We start from the raw sequence: 20,372 nt of genomic DNA on the forward strand, positions 1-20,372 counted from the left end.
GACTCTTAAAATACTTATTGGAGCAGCCTGATAATAAGGAGTTGCAGTGTTACTCGCCTGGGCGTCTTGCTCGCTTGTTAGCCTAGCATTTTAGCCTAGCTTGTTAGCCTTACTTGGTAGCTTTTATTCAGACTTTGTCCAGTCTGCTTAGCCTCCACCTCTTTGTCCATTTTTGGATTAGCCAGGAGCAGGCAGTCATGACGCTGCCAAGATGGTGACGGCCTTAACCACCGGGAGCTGCCTACTTTTTGCTTCATTTAGGCTTCAGAAACCTATGGGTGACATCATGGAGATACGTCCATTATGTATACAGTTTATGGCAAGAACCTAAGATGCTAAAGATAGGAGGATCGACTCTGCCACCACTCAATTTCAGCGTGTACTCTTAAATAATCCACTTGACATCCTCCCAAATTGATTATTTTCTCCGCTTTTGAGACCCACACACGAATGTACATTTCACCGCCCCTCTACAATAATCAAAAATATGAATGCTGTCTTTATGTAAATAAATAATATAGGATGATGTATTGTTACTAGATTTTCTAGACTCTCAAATCAGTCTAAAAAAATCCTGTATCATTAGTATCAGTACCTCATTATACACGTCTGACTGAGGGAGTGTCTTCAGAAATGCTTCCGTAGCTCATACAAGTGCAAGTACACTGATAACTGTAAAACACATCCAATCAACCACTAAAAAGCCTTTTCTAAAGATAGTTAAAGATTCTAGCATAGGTATTGATTATGATGGATCAGAAATATTTAAAAGAAAATATTTTGACCACAATAATTTTATCTGCAGATTTACAGTCAGATCATATCCTTCCTTGTTTCTGTCATTTCAGCCATCATTTCTGAGTGCCTCTCTGTCTCTGTACTTCCTCTCTCTGTCCCTTAATAATCTCTGACAGTAATTATCTCGTTTAGCAGTTGATTCCTCCTCTCATTCATTCCCACTTGGTCCGATCCAGTGTCGATTGAAAATCATATTCTCGCATTGACAATCGTTGCATTTCTGATGACTCCGTGGACCTGCATGCGATTCCATGACTGCAGCGCTCCTCTCTTGTACGGTTATCACTCTCTCTCTCTCTCTCTCTCTCTCTTTCTGTGATAATCTTCGAAACCTCCTCACTTGCTATTCAGCCATCACCAGAAAAAAGGGAGGAAAATCCATTACTTTTTATTAACTTCTCTCATATGACACACTCATTTCAGATTGATATTTTTTCATACAGACTTCTCACAAATTAGGGTATGAGGAAATCAATTGAAATCGTATTTTATTAATCAAGTGAGCTGATTGTTGAAATAGGCCACCCATGGTGCTGAGTTTGATACAGATGGCCTGTAGAGTAACTGTAAAGCTGTGGCATTTATGCTCCTCTAATGATTTTTCAGTGTTTCAGTCCTTCAGAAGCTGTGCGGTTCTTCTGTGATGTGCAACACAACTCAATATTTGTAGCCAGGCAACGATTGATAAATCATCATCTTGTTAGCGACTAATAGGCAAAATCTAGATTTTTTCTGGTGGGCTAAGAGAATAAAGCCTGCTAATCAAAAACACGCTTTCTAACACTTTCCCTAGTGGTTGCAAATCAAACATTACACACAGAAATGTCAAGACAAAAACTCAGATGAATTTAAGCGCAAACGCGTATCTGATGTGGTTTTTTGTGCAGCCGTGCCAGGGATACACTGTAAAATTTTATTTATGGTTAGTGTTCAGATTGAAGCTCAAAGCTAGCTCTAAGCTCATGACATTAATAACGTTTTATTGATGAGGCCTGTCACGTCTCAAGGCTGTTTAATGGATACAAAACATCTTGGGGTGGAGGCTGTGTGGGTGTCCCAGTGATTTGGTGGTCTCCCTCAGCAGCTAATTGGAGAACTTGTGTGTTTTCTTGTGGACCTGGATGAAATTCATCACTCTCCTAATTCATTTTCAGAGGGTTCACTCTTTAGTCAAGCCTGTAACAAGCCACAGAGGTGTAAGGGCAATAGATGTGTGTAGGTCTGTTGGTGGAAGGCCTGATTGAGCGTAGGATGTGTGTGTGTGTATTTGTTTCTTTGGGGAAATGGATTTGTGTGTATTTCAGAAGTGGCTAACATACTCTCTCCTTGCTTCTCATGCAACCTTGGTCACACCAACAGGCATTATCCATCTCTCTGAACAGTGTTACCTGTTCACATCTCTTTTCAGTCTAAATCTTTCTGCTTTTGGTCATTGTCACTCTCTTCATCCATCTATTTTTTTTCTCTCTTTGACTTTTGTGGTGTTTTTGTCGGTCTTTCTTTCTCTTTCTCACACACACTCCTGCCGTCTCTCCATCTTCCTGTCAAGCGGCTGCTCTTTTCTTCTGGTAGTGATTAAGTCCAAGGTCGGCTCTATCAGAGAGCCAGTGTTTGAGAGCAGCTCCGGGTGCCAGAGAGCCTTCATTCCCCGAGCCTTAGATGTCCCACTGATGGCTTCCCTTTGCTTGTCATGCCTACCCACAATGCCCCTCCTCATACATCAGCCTATCACTGCCCTAAAATACTGTGGGCCTCAAAATGCCTTTTTTGTGTGAAAGTTCCCACCCTCGGGAGAGAGCGAGAGGCCAAAGCTCTAACAAATGGAGAGACTGTTGAAGAGTGTGTCAGAGATGAAAAGAGGTATATTTGGAGACTGTAATAGCTGTGTGTTGTCTCTCTGATCTTCAGATCTTGGATGTTTCTGGTCTTAATTTTGGTCTTGTAGATTTATCCACCCGTGCCGCTTCAGTGCTTTTGTTGTTCTTCTCCAGCGAAAAGTTAGGACCTTTGATAAATGCTCTCTAAATTTGACAGAATCGGACCGTGGGCAATACCTCATTCTCTTTGTTTATGAGCAAATAAAACAGTCTGGTTTATGACAGGGAAGCTATTTAATTTCATAACCAGAATCATATGTTCTATCCATTCCGTTGGCTTAGCGGAGCAGCATGTACTCACAACAGTTCACAATGGGCTCACATAAAGAAAAAATGAGGGGAAAATTTTAAAATAAAATAATTTATTTATTCTCCCATTTGTATGTCCTAATTGCTATGACCACGGGTTTAGAAAGAGGTTTAAAAGTGATTTTTTTTTAACAAAAGGTTGAGACATAGGTCTTCACCCACTGTCCCCTCCACACCTTCCACTCCACAACTCCCTCCCGAATGTAGGATGAGTGGTGTCTGGCTTTGCTGTAGTCTGCTGGCCCCTTATCTCCTCCCTCTGACTGGAGCACAGAAAATACATAATCACAGTGCCCTGTGTCAAACTGATAACCCCCCAAACCAGGGAAGAAAGTGTGTTTGTTTGTATTCATGTTGATGTGTACCTTTTCCTAGGTTCAAATGTGTGTGTGACTGTGTACTTGTACATGCGTATTGTATCTCGGTGTATGGGGGGGAGGATAAAGGGGAAACGAAGGAGCAGAGGGGATTTGGAGGAAGAAAGGTAATGGGGTTGTGGGGGTGGCAGATTGACTCGAAATTGTAATAATAATTTTCTTCACTGCTGTATTGAGGAGATTGGGGGATTTATGAATATAATGAGCAAAAAAGAGCCTAAAGAGGATGTGTGTCTCCTGAAAGAGTCATTGAAGAATAATTAATTTGGCTCTAAGACTTTTAACCCAGAGACAGACGGAGATAGAGAGGTTTTTGACCTCTGGAGGGGGATGGGGGTGTATCATGTCTCATTATTGGCCCAACTAGTGTCACTGTACTGTGACTGTCATCCAGTGCTGTCACACTGACTCATGCTCATGTCTGTGTGTATGTGCGTGCCTATGTGGTCATTTGGCTTAGAGCGTTGAAGAGAAAACCAGCGCGCTCTATCTCCTCGAGCCTTTCCTCGCCACTGAGTTTGTTATCAACACCAACACATGCGGGATTAGCGACTGTAAGGGAGAAAGAGAGAGAGCGAAAAAGGGGGTAGGAGAGGGAAAATAAGTGATAGACAGTAGATGGGCACAAGACAGATAAAGAGAAGTTAACCACACATGCACACACACACACACAGGGATCAACTCACTGGTCCATGACTGATGCAGACAATGTATTTGAGATACCAGACCCATGGCCTTTCCAGTTTTTGCCTCAGACCTTTTTCAAATATTCATATCACTCTGTCTGCACAGGCCTCAATGTATTTATATGTGTGTATGTTTTTCTGAGTGTTCTTCTGGAGGGGGATGGGGGTGGGTGGGTTGTGTGTCATTTAGGCTTACCGTAGAGGGATTGTCTCGACACAGCTTTCTCCTGTCTGACTGAACTGTCTGGGATGCTCTGATACGGAAAAAAAACAAAAAAAAAAACATAGCGAGTATGCATGACTGCGCGCTTGTATTCACCTAGTGACACTGCTGCCATTCGTGTCACCTTTTTGCTCCCCGCCTCATCCTGTCTCACACAGTGTCCAACACATGCGGACAGCCAAGCAAAATGGGTCAGGGCCACAATGCCACCTCTGAGACTTTGACTTCTTGCTCAGGACTTTGAATATTACTTCAAGGTTACTGTCTAAACTCTTACCAGCATTGTTCAGAGGATTTAAACTTGTTTCTACTTATCTTTGCTGGTCTAAGAATGGAAAATTTCCACTCTTCTGCCGTTTTTTTTTTTTTTATAGACAGTGCTTGCGTGCATGTGGTTTTTTGTGGATCTATATGCATTTCCCACAGTAGGACATATATTTTTAATTTACTGAACTCACATACTAAATCTCCAAGTGGTTATAAATTAACTACAGCAATGAAAAAGCAGCTCATATTTTCCAAACCCAACATGTTCGCTATTTATGAGTAAAACAATGCTCGCTCTGTTCGTGCTTTTTAAATGTCATCTAGCTGCTTGTCAGTCGGGACACTGAGGTTGATGGACAGCAACAGCCATGAACTCATGCTGCTTTGTGCCAGCGTTCAACGCCATGACATCACTTCCTCTGCATGGGGTCCACTAGGCCTCAACTTCCTGCTTGGCATCATGATGCTTGACGTTGTGTAAATAAATTAAGTAAGAGCACAGGTAGTTATAGCTCTGTAGTCTGGCTGAGCATACACTCAGGTACACGCACACTCATCCACTGTGTGCCAGACTGTGACATACACTAATGTAATAAAATGTCAAATCAACCTCTCCAGATATTGAACTCCTGCCTATGCTTGGCTGAAGGATAACGTACCTTTGAAACAGGCAGTTATTTTTCTTTCATTTAAAGTGGCATTTTTTGTTTGACCCTCTGACTCAGGCTCTTATTTTTCCTGTTAAAGCAGCTTGGCTCCCAAACCTCTCTCAGAGCTCACAGATCTCCTTTGGTCATGTGGACTGAATTAATAATAAAAAGTGATGCAGCGTTCCCAGACGAGTGCTGTTTGTCCATCTAGCTCATGTAAATTGTGAAGTGATTGCTTTTCTCTTATCTTTGCATATGTTGATTTGAAGCATCAGACATTTTCTGCTGCGTGTTTTGTTTTTTTCAGGCAGAATTTAACATTTTGATTAAAGAAAAAATAGAATGTTGATTTTAAGACTTTATCAAAATACATTGTAGCATAGGTCAGGTGTTGTAAATGGGTGTTTCGCTACAAACACTAAATGCATCTGGTCCTCGTCTGCACAGTTAACGGAATTTTATTGTACATAAATGTATGTTACAATGTTAATGTTACTGTGATCAAATCAAATAAACTAAACGAAACTGACAGTTAAGTAGTTTCTAATTTTTATTTTTTCATTATTAATTTCACACCTAAAATAGCTCATTGAATTACTATAAATTGGTATTAATAATCAATAATAATTGTGTTAAACTTCTCGTGCATGTTTGTGTTAATGATGGAAGAAGCATCCAGATCATTTGCTTTAGGGGAACAACACAATGCATTGATAATACTTGAATAAAAATCTGGCATCCAAGATTACTAAGTATTAGCAACAAAATGTACATAAATAAGAAAATATAAGAAAAGAGATAGTGGGGTATTATTCAAATATTTAATTTTTTTTTTTTAATTTATGCATTAATATGTAAACAGTACAGTATGTTTTTATTTGGTGAAGGTACTGCTTCATATACTTTTGGTAGTTTAATTCATAACAAAGCATCTTATTTTATGAGCTGATCATATGTTTTGTCTGTAAAATCTCACTCTGAAAAGTAACTTGTAAGTCCATCTGTAAAATAAATGTTATTGAGTAAAATATCAAATATTTCCTCACATAAATATTTATGTAGTGGAGTCGAGGTATAAATTCACCCAGATACTTTCCAATATTGTTTTTGTGCATGGGAATATATGTGCGCATAGATGTTGGAATATTCATATAATCAGCCTTTATTTCTGTGCCATGCATGTGTGTTCACGGGGCGGGGACGACACGCTGGCCTCAGAGCAGCTGGATTCTGCAGGTTTCAGTGTTTTTATGAACAGCATGAATAATTATCCAGGTGTAGCTGCCAACTCAGAGGAGTCGAGACAAACTCTGCCTGGTTACAGACCTCAGCCAACGAGGAGAAAAACCTGCCGAACCCCTCACCAAATCCCCTGCTCTCTATTCTGCCGCTCTTTTTCTCTCTCCCTTGCTCTCTGTACTCTGTTTCACTTTTTTTCTCCATCGGTTTCCTTCTCTCTTTCTCCCTCTCCCTCGCTTTGTCTTCCTCTCTGTCTGAAGCTTTCATGATCCCTCCTCCCCATTTCTCTCCATTTATTTTTCTTTTTGTGCCTCTTTATTCTTGGATTGCAGAAATACTTGAGCCAAAATTTTTTTTTAATTATGAGTGGAAATATTAAGTAAGATTTGAAGCATTAAAACGGGTCACCTATGAGTAGAATTATGATCATCTATCAACTACGAGAAAACAAACACTGGCACTGTGGCCTGTCACATTCTGGAGGCGTGACTAATTACTGAGAGGTTGCTTTTTGTGTGACTTTTCATTACAGGGATTTGGAGGATATTTTCGCTTTCAGCAGATGTCTGCTAAACTGTGGAATTTATTTTCTTTGCCATGGTTTTTCTACAGATGGATTAACAAAGCTCCAGTTGGAGCCGTGACTCTGCTGCTCTTCCCTTTCATGCAGACATCTGCTAAATTTTCAAATTTTCTTCAACCTAGCTACACTCTCAGCCAATGAAAACTCATACTGGTTGGCCTGATTTCTCATTGGTCATCCACATCAATGAAACAGTTACTATTGGTCGTATTAGAAATTCTACTATAGCAGACATAAGCAGTTCTGAAGATTCGGAGAGCAAACACTACTTTTGATGTTGGGGCTTTTAAAATGTACTCCAGGCTCAATAATCATAAATACTGAATGCAAATAACTTTGTGTGCATGTGTTTGTGATTGTGTAAAAGCGTGAGGAAGTGTGTGCAGTCTGGTGATTATTTTTTTTGACAGTGTAAGCGTATGTTTATCGCTACAAATATTAGTGGTAGGGGTCACTTAGCCTACATCCAGGTTTGATTTTCGTGCTGCCTTTCTTGTGCAAACAATGCCACCCCGACAGACAGACAGGCGCACACACACACACACACACACACACACACACACACACACACACGTACACACACACACACGCACACGCACACGCACACACACACACACACATACACACACACACACACGCACACGCACACGCACACGCACACGCACACGCACACGCACACGCACACGCACACACACACACACACACAAAGACAAAGAGATCAGCCTAGTTCTTAATGAATAATTTAGCACTTCGATCCAACACTGGCCACACAGGCAAATTACACTTTGTGTGTACATGTGGGTATATGTGTGAACATCTGCTTGTATGTGTGTATATTTGTATTAATTCTTACAGCTAAGGGTTTTCCGATCCATTAAATATCATTGTTTATCATGTCAGTTTACCTGTCCCTGATGATCGCTGCTTCATTCCTGCCCTTTTTTTGCACACACCAGCTGTTTAATGATTATTTAATTACTATATCCAAGCGTATCTTCACAGTTTAGGTGTGGATAGGTCACAAACAAAATCCGTTTCATGTTTATTTCCCACCTAAGCAGACCTTTTATCACAAAAGGTGTGGATTCAATTTCCTCTTGAGGGGTGACAAAAAAGCCACATGCTGCATAAGAACAGAGAGACAAATGGAGCAGCTAGACAGGCAAAGGTTTTTGAAAGCCTTTATTATTACCTTGAACGCAGTGGAGCATCACACACTCACTGCAGTTTTCTTTGCAGTCTGTGTGTGCATTTCTGTGTTTTGATTCACAGTATGTGGGGACAGGGAAGAGTGTTTACATGTGTGCTTACTTTACCCAGCAAGCCTTGGTCCTTATCCATTGCCCCATGTGTCTTCATGCTGGTAGGTATATGTCATGCCTATGGAGCTGACACTAGTGCTCAGTGATCTTAACACCAACGGTAAGCTTGTTTTCTCTTTAGCCTTGGCCCTGACATTTACCTCCCTGCCTCCCTTGCGGCTGGTCGGAATATCATACCTCTATTATCTTGCATCCCTGGTGTGTGTGTGTGTGTGTGTGTGTGTGTGTGTGTGTGTGTGTGTGTGTGTGTGTGTGTGTGTGTGTGTGTGTGTGTGTGTGTGTGTGTGTGTGTGTGTGTGTGTGTGTGTGTGTGTGTGTGTGTGTGTGTGTGTGTGTGTGTGTGTGTGTGTGTGTGTGTGTGTGTGTGTGTGTGTGTGTGTGTGTGTGTGTGTGTGTGTGTGTGTGTGTGCGGCACCTGTGACTTAAACACCTGTGCTGTGACTAGAAAAGCCTTTGGTAAGTTCAGCGAGCAGTGTTATAACTGTTGTTAATCAGTGTGTTAGTGTGGGTTTCTAGGAGTGTGTAAGGAAGTAGCGATTTTGACTGGAGGATTAATCTAAACCCACTCATATAAAGTATTCAGATCGGAAAAAGGGATCGTCGGAGAGATGAAAGGAAGAGGGAAAGTGAATGCTCATACTGGCTCATAACCTCTCACACCACGCATGCAGGCACAGAACGATAAACAGTAACAGCAAGAAATTTGTATCATTTATTTGCCTTGTTAGGTTTGTTTTGCATTTATTTTATTTTTTCTGTACATGTGGCAGTATACAAGTTTACTCAGAGATTTTAGGGAAACATCAAAACCAATTATGTAATTCAGTGGGCATGTATACCATACATGCCTTTGCCAAGTATTTCTCTTCATGTAACTTCCTTTTTTACAGCTCATAGCAACAAATCAACTGCTGGTTCCTTCATTAACAGACAGGAAATTGTGTTTCCTGTATATTAAAATGCTTTTTTTTCTTCTTTAAATCACTTGTCCTGTGTCCTCCTTTGAGAAAAAAATGTGTGTGTGTGTGGGGTGGGGCAGTGGCCCCTTCCCTACTTCCCATCCCACTACTGTTGCCGCCCTTGCTCACCATCTTTGAACTCAGTTTTTGGTTATCAGGCCAGGGCCGTAAATTGGGGCGGCCAAGGCCCCCTCCTCCTAACTTCCAATTCCCTTTTTGCAATGATTACACACACACACACACACACACACACACACACACACACACACACACACACACACACACACACACACACACACACACTCGAAAAATTAAAACAACGCCAGTGTTGGTAAAAACTTGTTGGCATTATTGTTTGTCTACGATAAGGGATGACCAAATTTGATGTAGTCCCTTTAAAGGGTAACACATTAATTTTGACATGATTAAATCATTCCAAAATTTTTGTGTGTTGTCTCTTGAAGCTACGCAACCTTAGTGTCCTGGACTTGCGGCACATCTCAGAACTCAACAATGAGACCGTGATGGAGGTCGTGAGAAAATGTCGCAACCTCAGTTCCCTCAACCTCTGCCTCAACTGGAGCATCAACGACAGGTATGTAAAGTCCAGTATATATATACACTCACCGGCCACTTTATTGGGTGCCCCTGGTGCTTAATAAAGTGTCAGCGTGGTCTTTTGCTGCTGTTACCTATCCGCTAGAAAGTAGGTTATGTTGTGTGTTCACAGATGCTCTCCTGCATTCCTCTGTTGAAACCAGTGGATATTTGAGTTACTGTTGCCTTTCTATCAGCTCGAACCCGTCCGGCCATTCTCCTCTGACCTCTGGCATCAACAAGGCATTTGCGCCCACAGAACTGCCGCTCACTGGACATTTTCTCTTTTTCGGACCAGTCTTTGTAAACCCTAGAGATGGTTGTGCGTGAAAATCCCAGTAGATCAGCAGTTTCTGAAACATAGACCAGCCTGTCTGGCACCAACAACCATGCCACGTTCAAAGTCACTTAAATCACCTTTCTTCCCCATCCTGATGCTCGGTTTAAACTGCAGCAGATCATCTTGACCATGTCTACATGCCTAAATGCATGTGGTTGCTGCCATGGGATTGGCTGATTAGAAATTTGCGTTAACAAGCAGTTGGAACGGTGCACCTAATAAAGTGACCGGTAAGTGTATTTGTATTGACCAGTACTACACACACAGTGATACTCAGTGATAAAATAGTTCTCACCTGATATTCAAAAACGCAAGAAATAACCCATATAAAGATGGATCTGATCAAAACATGGATATAAACAATGGAAGTTCAAAATCTTATACAAATTGACTCTGCAAATGTGTTATGAGGAAAGAAATGCATTCAACATTGTTAGGCCTCAAACTTTTGTTTGTTCACAAGAAAACTCAACAGGGTACAGGGTCAATTAAATCAACTAATCTATTAGTCGATTAAGGATTTTAATGGCCCTACTCACAAACTGTACACACAGACACACTCACAAACATTTTGAGCTGAACCATATTTGAGATAATTATTTAAAAGCTTCACAAATGATGAAACCCTAAGCTAGTTTGACACACTAGATGTTTCACTACTAACATTTACAAGAGGACACATGTTGGTATATTGTGCAAATATTTAAATACTTAATGCATTATGTACTAAAACAGATACACTCATTATGTAAGCATGCCAACCCTTGTTTAGGGAAGGTTAGGCATAACAATTAAACAGCAAGAACTTCTTTTTTCTCTCTCCCTGGCCTTTTTTTTGCTATTCCCACTTCTCTTTCTCACTCAAATATAAGAGAACCTGTACAGAATATGACGGCAAGAGTAAAGCATCTCCTCTTTTATTTATTACCTTGTGTTTTATTCATACGTTTCTATTTAATCTATTGATTTGTGCCTTCTCTTCCGACTGTACTCCCACTCGGGCTTAGGAGTGTGAATACAATATTGAATTTACCATGGTGCATAGCAACAATGGATGTATGTGTGTGTGTCTGCATGTGTGTGCATGTGTGAAATCATTCTCGCATTATTGAGTTAACAGCAGACATGTGGTGGGAAGGTTATGGTAATAACTTACCCACTTCCTTTCAATCAAAAAAACATGGGAGTTTGGTGAAATCCTCAGTCCACATAGCGTTATCAACTTCTTCCTTTTATCACACTGGTACACATACAGTACGTGCTGTATGTGCGTGTGCACACACACATGCACACGCACACACACACACACACACACACACACACACACACACACACACAGCCTCGATTGATTCAAGGCATAATGATATTTACTGCATTGGTTCAGCGGCTGAGGTGTATGTGTGTCTGACTGGATTTGTTGGGATCACCTGTGGGAATACTGGAATTTAAAATAGTGTGTGTGTGTGTGTGTGGCAGCCTGTGTGAGAGATAAAGCTAAGATGGTGTGTGTGTGTGTGTGTGTGTGTGGCAGCATACAGATGGTTTGTTGTTGGCTTATGTATGAAGAAGAGGCAGTAAGGGAGTGAAAGGCCGAGTTGGACAGTCACAGCTGAGGAATCTTACATGCTTGCTGCTCTGATGCTGCACCCCTAAGAGGAGGAGTTGCAGAGAATGCAGAGCCATTTTCTCTGCTTTGCCCCCCTGCGCGTGTGTGTGTATTGTGTACATGAGGACTGCTGCTCAAGGACTCAGAGCAAATAAAAGCCTTCAGTCATAAGCTGCTTTATTGTTACACTTTACAATCACACAGCTCGGGGCGAAGAGGAGGGAGGGTTTATTTTACGGGAGAAACTGGCTGGGTGGTCATCACAACGTGAAGGAGGTGCGTGTGTTTTAGAGTTTTTCATGGTCCACTTTAGCCGTGCCAAGCCAAGCTGTGATGAGGTGATTCCAATACGAACTACAGCCTCACAGCAAGTGGTAGCTGCGGTATGCTGCTGTGGTGCCATGCTAGCACAAGAATGTCTTGTCATTAGCTCTTTTTACAAAGAGATTTTGCAACATTGCTGCAATGAAGGAACGCCACAATGCCTGCTTTTTCCAAATTCACACAAAACCGAGGAAGGTGTGATTTCACACAGAACGGCGGTATCCTGGTAACAAAAGAGGCGTCTGCGCCGATCTGTACCAATCTGCACCAATCTGCTTCCTTAATCGACTACTTTAAACCAACCCGACCCACAAACTTCCAACTTTATACATAATAGTAGCACAACTGGCAGTAGAGAGAAGGACAGAGACAAACTGCAGCGTTTCGCATCGATGGATTACAGCAGATCTCGAATGCTCCATTCCGCCGGCACTTCCACCATAGAGACAGACCAAACAGCGTTCCTCTGAAGATGGATGCCCACATTGCCATGACAAAGATTGAAGTGGATTGAAATGGGTAAAGTATCTCTAAAGACAATATTAAGGCGCCAGTACAACAAATCTGGGGACCATGGTTCGAAAAGAACCTGAATCAATGAGGAATTCTGAATCAGATTTAATCAAATCTATATAATAGTTTTCAATTCAATTTTCAATTCAGTTCTAGTAGTTCAAGACCACGCTCTGTCTTATTCACGATTTACACAGACCCAACAATTCTCCCATGAGCAGCAACAAGTCATAATAATTTTTTTAATTATAATTATTATTATAAAAATATTATATTCAGTGTTAATCCAGCAATCTTGTGCACAAAGATACGACGAAAACCTTCCCTTAAACAAACAGGAACCTCGAACAGACCCAGCTCTATGGAGGACGGTCATCTGTCTTGACCAGTTTCAACTTGCATAACCACACACGTCAATGGAAACATAAACGCACACTCCAGCAAGACAGCTGAAGAGTCTGATAGGCTGTTAAAATTTGATTTTATCGATGATGTCATTCTGCTTTAGACAGACTCTCAACGTATCTGCACACAGAGAAAGACAAGAAGAAACGGTTTATTTGGCTCAAAGAGTCCAAGGTCATTAGGGTCACTGCTGTTGGGGAAGACAGTAGCACACACACACTTGTTGTAACATTAAAGATCAGAATGACTCAGCCCTCCCTCACATTAGCTCTCCGAGGGCACAGCTGGGTCAGTTTTCGTGTGTGTTTTTTATCAAACAGATAACAGTGTGGTGTGAACAGGTAAACAGGCAGAGAGAATGACCCCCTTATTTCCGGGATCAATTTTCCTACCTACAAGGGGCAATTGGGGAGCTAGAGCTCCGTGGGAGGTAAAGCACTTCAGTCATTTTTTCGTCCCTTCTTATGGTTTTCTTTCTTCTTGTCTCTCATCTTTAAGGGAAATAAAAAAATAAGAGCTGTGTCCTCTGGCTCCCCTTATCTTCCTCAGTAATGGCCAAAAACAGCGTCTCAGTGTAAGAAAGGGAGAAATGATGACCAAATATGGGGAAATATATATCTTTCCAATCAGTTTAAACACTCCCAGAAAACTCCAGGATACTGGTGATTAATCTCCATAAAGTTTACTGGGAATCTTGTAAAACTGTAATCAAAATACAACCAAAAACGTAAGCATTATTAAACAGATAAACACGCAGTACAATGCAGTATCTAGGCAACTAGCAAGGCCTAGCAAGCCTAGCGGTGTAGCTAATATGACCACAGCTAACCTAGTCAAATGACATATAATTATGGATTGTTGCGCTAGCTCCGCTTAGCAACATAACAAGCATACAGCTGTATTTACATATATTCACACAAACAAAAATAACTGTATAATAAATGTATAATACTCACAGACGTTGCCCTAGCAGAAAATGGAGAATAATGCCTTAGCTGAGAAGCTGATGACTGCTAATGATGAATGACTCGGCACCACTAACTGATCACCGTGTGGTGAGTTCACTTCCTGTTTCCCAGGATGCACTGCTTCACTGTTGCCATGGTCACAATAACAATTGAACATTGCTGAACTGCATCTCTAGTGGCAAACCTATCTCTGGGGGCATAACATATGGACTCCCTATCGTTACAGTCCGACAGGCAGATTGTGACAGTGTGACGCCTATTTTTTGTTCACTCCACAATTCTTGTAGAGACTGGATGCGATGTGCTGCAGGTGGCCAGTGTTGGCCCTGTTATTTCTCTGCACTCAGCGATGATAGGAGACCAATGTGGGATTGTGTTTTTCAAATGTCACAGCGTTTGAAAATTGGGACCGAGTCATCATCAAAGTGAAAAGGCAGAGCAAATGGCAGCATTGACTTGTTAAAACCAAGTTGCAAACGCTGTGTCGAAGTTAAATGATTTTCTTTCATTTTTTTGGTGCTTGATGTCTGTTTTTTTCATCTTGCAAAAACTCTTTTGTGTTGTATGCATGGTGTATTTGTGATTGTTTTTTTTGTGTTTGTGTGTGAATATTCCTATTTATCTAGAGACCTGTTATACCCAAGGGAGACTTTGTTGCTTTTATAGTATAATTTGTCATTTATATTATAAGTTTTTATCATTCGTTCTGCTTCTACCAGAAATAAGGAGATTAAACAGGGATTTTATGTGAATTTCATTCTTCTGTTTGTACAAGTGTGAATGTGTTTCAATAAAGTGTGCAGTGAGTCCTCCTCTGTGGTTTTGGTCAAAGCAAAGAGTCAGCATCTATTCTGCTACCATTAACCCTGCTCTGGACACACGGCCTGTGTTGACATGCAGATTTATGTGTCCCCCCTCCGTCTATGCATGTGTGTGTGCTGCTCTGGTCAGTTGGCCTATAGTCTTTGCTGAAAAGCAGACATATGGAGTAAGTGAGTCATTCCTTTTATGTATTGTTGTAGGTTGGGCATTTCCCATAAGCCCTGGTGTTTTTTTCCCTCTTTTTTTCTGTATTTCTACATATCTCAGTCTTTCCAACAGCTTAATTTAAACAGGGGAATCAATATTCATCCCTTTTTCCTTCCTTGCTTTTTTCTTCGGGCCTGCAGTCCTTGCATATCTCCATCACTTCTGAGCATCACAAATCACAGCCCAAATTGGCTGTTCTACATTTTTGTCCCCTCTCGCACAGAAATCGGACTAGATGAGGGATGACCGAGGGCCCTCTCTGACTTTCACGAGCTTATAAAGCAGGAAATAATTGGAGAAGCCTTCTCTTAGAAACACACCTTCTCTAAAACTGTAAGGTGTGCAGATTTGAATGTGTTTGCAATAGAGACTCATTCCAAATGACCTCTGTTGCAGCCAGCTGGTTGATCCCACAGTGCCTGTAGAAGCATTAAACCCCAAAATCAAATGAGTATATAATTCATCAGTATGATCAACGGCATGTCAAATGACAGTTGGTTGCTCTACTTTGCCTTTTTGTCAAAGTACTGAGAGTAAAGAATACTCTAAAGAGCCAATTTTGGAGTAAGAAAGCTTTGCTGAAAGTAAAGACTTTGGACTTCAGGAGTAACCCATCAAGATCAAATAACTGCATGCTCAGAAGTAAAGCAAATCAGGCATAATGATTTAATCCAGCCCCCTTATTCCTTCTTTTAAAATACCCTTACTCCACAGTGAAATGTTTTTCAATAAAGCTTATATGATTCAAATGTTTTATTTAGTTTTAATTGTGTCAAATCTTTTAAATCTCTAATAGCAATTAACACATGGAATTAGCAAGAATAAGTAGTCTCCAACAATTTAAAAGGGGATGAAGTATAAACATCCAATTCTCTGAACAATGCAAGAGTTTCTGAGGAATCATGTTTTCCTCTGAACTCTAATGGGACGATATAGTAGGTAGGTTTCTAATTGCTTGCTACTTTCGAATGAAACCTTGTTTTTTTCCCCTCATAAATCCTATCATAAAATGCTCCTTTTAAAGAGGAGATTTTAGCTTTTTAACAAGGCATTACATGGGTATATTCATGTATAAACATTTATAACTACTGTATGTAAAATATATGAATTTTTAGGCTATTACACACAAATTGCTGGCTGCCAAACGACCTCTACACTCAGAGCATTTATGTTAAATGAAATATCATGAAAAACATTGATTCTTAACAGAAAATAAGTGAATACTTTTTTACCATTTATCTGTCATTGTCACAGTTTTATAAATATGGGTTGTTTGAGTGAAACTTCTTTTCTTTTTCTGCCTTTAACCTACTTACACTTTTGACATAAATAGGTACCGTAGTCAGCTGAGTTTTACTATTGGGGTAAAAAAGTAAAAGGATAAACTTGTGCTTTTTCCAACTGACCTCGCTCGCTATGAGATTCAGCCATAAAGGTTTGTCTCTGTTAGAAAAGCAGGAGACTGTGGAAAAGTAAGAAAATCCCTCAGATAAGAGGTCATTTGTGTCCATAGCTATTGTATAACCTCACTGCACATATGTTTCCTCTAGCCAACTATTCTTAGGTTATCCCTTTTTTTTTGCTTTTGGTTTTGTTCGATGTTTTTTTAAATGCCATGGAAAATGTCAGCCCAGCCCGAACCAACGACCGACAGACATTTGTCCTTGTCTTGTTTCTCCCACCTGTCTCTCCAGATTTGAGGAGAGGTGCTGAGGGGCCTTCCCCTGTCTTTGTCACTTCTCTTCCTCTGTTCTTGTATTTTCACACATACAGCACAAGGATCTATAATTTGAGCTATGCTGCCACTACTAAGGATTTCATATTTCATTATTCTCCCCTTCCAATGGGGAGCTCATGGCCAGACCCTGCATTGCACTCACGTGATTAGTAAATTATTTCTTTTTTATTTACTCAAGCTTGTGTTGTTGGAGCAGATTGGCTGTCAGAGGAGATTACAGTCCTGCTTAGCAGAGTGAAAACATAAGGAAAGCCAGTGTTGCCCTGTTGTCAGACATGATGGCGAGAAAAGGTGCAGAAACCAACGAGGTGTAATAGAGGCAGAGCGATTAGGTACGGCAAATGCACACGTATGCATGTAGCAGATTTTCTCTTCACTTCTCTCTCAGTCTCTATGTCTTTCATCTCCGGCTCTCTTCTCTTTGGCTCTGTCTCTTTTTCACACTTCATCTCTCCTCTAGTTGTCTGTCTGTGTTTCTTCCTCTGTCTCTCTCTTACTTTCTTTCTCTCTCTCTGTCACGCACACAAACACTGAGGTGATTATTTCTGGCAGGTTGGGTGTGAAAGTGTGCTATGATAAACATGCTGCCGTGGTTATTAATTTTGAGTAATGGCAGCGTCAAACTCCAGTGCCTTGATAAGTATCGGAGATGGAGGAACATTTGTGGCGCGGCGCAGAGACACAATGAAGGCAAGCAGCTGGAGCTTATAGGCTACAACAGCATGAGAGCTGCTGTTGTATTCGGGCACAGATCCAAGGCCAGCAGCATCCTGCACCTCCCTGTGTGTATCAAACCTTTAAAGGTCCCTTATTATGCTCATTTTCAGGTTCTTACTTGTATTATAGTTTTCTAATAGAACATGTCTGTGTGTGTGTGTGTGTGTGTGTGTGTGTGTGTGTGTGTGTGTGTGTGTGTGTGTGTGTGTGTGTGTGTGTGTGTGTGTGTGTGTGTGTGTGTGTGTGTGTGTGTGTGTGTGTGTGTGTGTGTGTGTGTGTGTGTGTGTGTGTGTGTGTGTGTGTGTGTGTGTGTGTGTGTGTGTGTGTGTGTGTGTGTGTGTGTGTGTGTGTGTGTGTGTGTGCGTGCGTGCGTGCGTCTTAAACACCTGTGCCGTGTTAAAAGCCTTTGGTAAGTTCAGCCAGCAGGAGCGCTATGACATCACAATCCTATGTAAGTACAGTTTCTAAATACTGGCTGTGTGCTTTTCTCTGTGGATTGAGCATTTTGATACACAGTATTTGTATAGCACCTCAACTTGCTTTATAAAACAAAAACAAAAATATGGAAATCTCACTTTTTACAATATGGGACCTTTAATTTAGGTAAATATGTAACATTATATAAGTCTAATCTGTAGTTAATAAGCTAAGTTATTTGCTGTTGCTGTTAAGTTCAGAGTGGCTTGAGTGTCCCTGCTCGCCACCCCACCCTGCTGCCTTAAATATGATTGGATTGCTCTCATCTATGGAAGCAATAACATTTGATTTGTGATAAACGGCTAAACAGCTGCTGAATTTAAAGGGGCTTTTAGCAATCTTTGACTCTAATCACCCTCTTTCAGCAGGTGTGGGTCATGGTGGCTTTTAATGTGTTACAAAAAAGTTTGATTTCCACTTTTAAGGCTACAGTAGGTAGCTTATGAGTGCAGAAATGCCTGGTGAGGAGGCAGTATTTCAGTGTCAAATAGCAGACCTTTTTTTTTTCTCAGTCATGCTAAAATGCCATTTTATCTACATGCATGCTGTCAAACAAGCTTTTAGCTTAATTCTTTGAATTTTGTAAGCTCCATTGATGTGTAGGACCACATTTGGATCATAGTTACGGTTTCACACTAAATCCTGAACAAATATGTATCTCAGCAGCGTTTAGATAGCCTTGTGGAACGGTAAAATGTAATAATTATAGGCAAAGTTATTTATATACCATTTCAGACACAGAAGAAACTCAAGGTACTTCACATAATGAAGTTTAAACTTAGATTACGTCTACCAACACTCACCGGCCACTTTATAAGGTGCACCGTTCCAACTGCTCGTTAACGCAAATTTCTAATCATCCAAACACATGGCAGCAACCACATGCATTTAGGCTTGTAGACATGGTCAAGACGATCTGCTGCAGTTCAAACCGAGCATCAGGATGGGGAAGAAAGGTGATTTAAGTGACTTTGAACGTGGCATGGTCGTTGGTGCCACACGGGCTGGTCTGACTATTTCAGAAACTGCTGATCTACTGGGATTTTCACAGACAACCATCTCTAGGGTTTACACCGGTCCGAAAAAGAGAAAATATCCGGTGAGCGGCAGTTCTGTGGGCGCAAATGCCTTGTTGATGCCAGAGGTCAGAGGAGAATGGCCAGACTGGTTGGAGCTGATAGAAAGGCAACAGTAACTCAAATAACCACTGGTTACTACAGAGGAATGCAGGAGAGCATCTGTGAACACACAACACAACCTACTTTCTAGCGGATAGGTAACAGCAGCAGAAGACCACGCTGACACCTTATTAAGCACCAGGTGCACCGAATAACATGGCCGGTGAGTGTATACACACCTCAACACTCGGCTGTAGTAAGGACTCTTTTAAATGCATGAAAAAGCATGCACTTTTTACCAAGAATAAATGCATTATTATAGATGAATCAGTATGTACTTAACTTAACACATACAGATGATGAGTATAGGTAGTCATAATGTATGATAAGTCCCATCAGTCAACCTCTGGTTTACTAGTCGAAAGCAGCAGTGAGACACTAATACTTTATTATACAGTAGGTTACATCTATAATTTTTTAAGTCTGTTGATAAAGTGCATCAGAAAACATTGCATGTGTTTGAATGTGGTCATGGAGCATTATAAATACATTATAATTCACTGCGAATGCACCCATAATGGAATTAAAAGTGTTAGTGTTAGACACAGACCATGAAGCACTATTATGTCACAAAATCAGTAATGAGCCTGACACTGAAATTGAAGTAATATACATGTTAACGAAATTGTTGACCCTTGACAGCAAAAGGATTGGCCCCATTTTGCCTAAATACGTTTTTCCTGTAATTCATTTTTTTTCAGTGGGTGTTTGCCCTCTGCTCTGTCATGCTGGGGAAATAATTATGACTTTAGTCTATGACCAGACCAGGAGATAAGAGAGAGAGAACATCATTTGAAAACATGGCATTTGGTTTTGCGAAGTGATACAAAGTTTATGCCGAGTTTATTGTAAATCCCTTAAAAGGTCTCTGCTTAGAGTTTTCTCTTATTTGATTTCCCCTCTGATCTTATTGTATGCCTTTGTTTTGAGAGCTTAACAAATTTTTAAGCTTTTATCTAATTTCCCAGTTCTTGTGGATTGATGTTTTTTTATTTATTATTTTATATTAATTCCACTCTGAAGGTTACATTTCTGCTGAGCGAAATATTGAGTCGAAATCTGTGTGCAGGGTCATTTTTATGATTGTTGTATCTTTTTCATCAGGAAAGAAATGAAAAAAAAATTTCAACATGGTTTTCAGACATTCCTCTCTAGAAAGGACATTATTGTTCCTATCTTACTTGCTCCAA

General features: G+C 40.7%; 1 protein-coding gene across 1 annotated transcript in view; it reads left to right on the top strand.

Moving 5' to 3' along the window:
- Nucleotides 1–20,372, top strand: part of fbxl17 (F-box and leucine-rich repeat protein 17) — a 219,999-nt gene that overhangs the window by 78,496 nt on the left and 121,131 nt on the right. Inside the window, exon 8 of the mRNA XM_083912507.1 lies at nt 9,755–9,885. Within this exon, the coding sequence (XP_083768633.1) occupies nt 9,755–9,885 (131 nt within the window). The remainder of the gene's footprint in view (nt 1–9,754; nt 9,886–20,372) is intronic.

The sequence above is a fragment of the Echiichthys vipera genome, assembly GCF_963691815.1.
Source record: "Echiichthys vipera genome assembly, chromosome: 4".
NCBI classification, from domain to species: Eukaryota; Metazoa; Chordata; class Actinopteri; order Perciformes; family Trachinidae; genus Echiichthys; species Echiichthys vipera.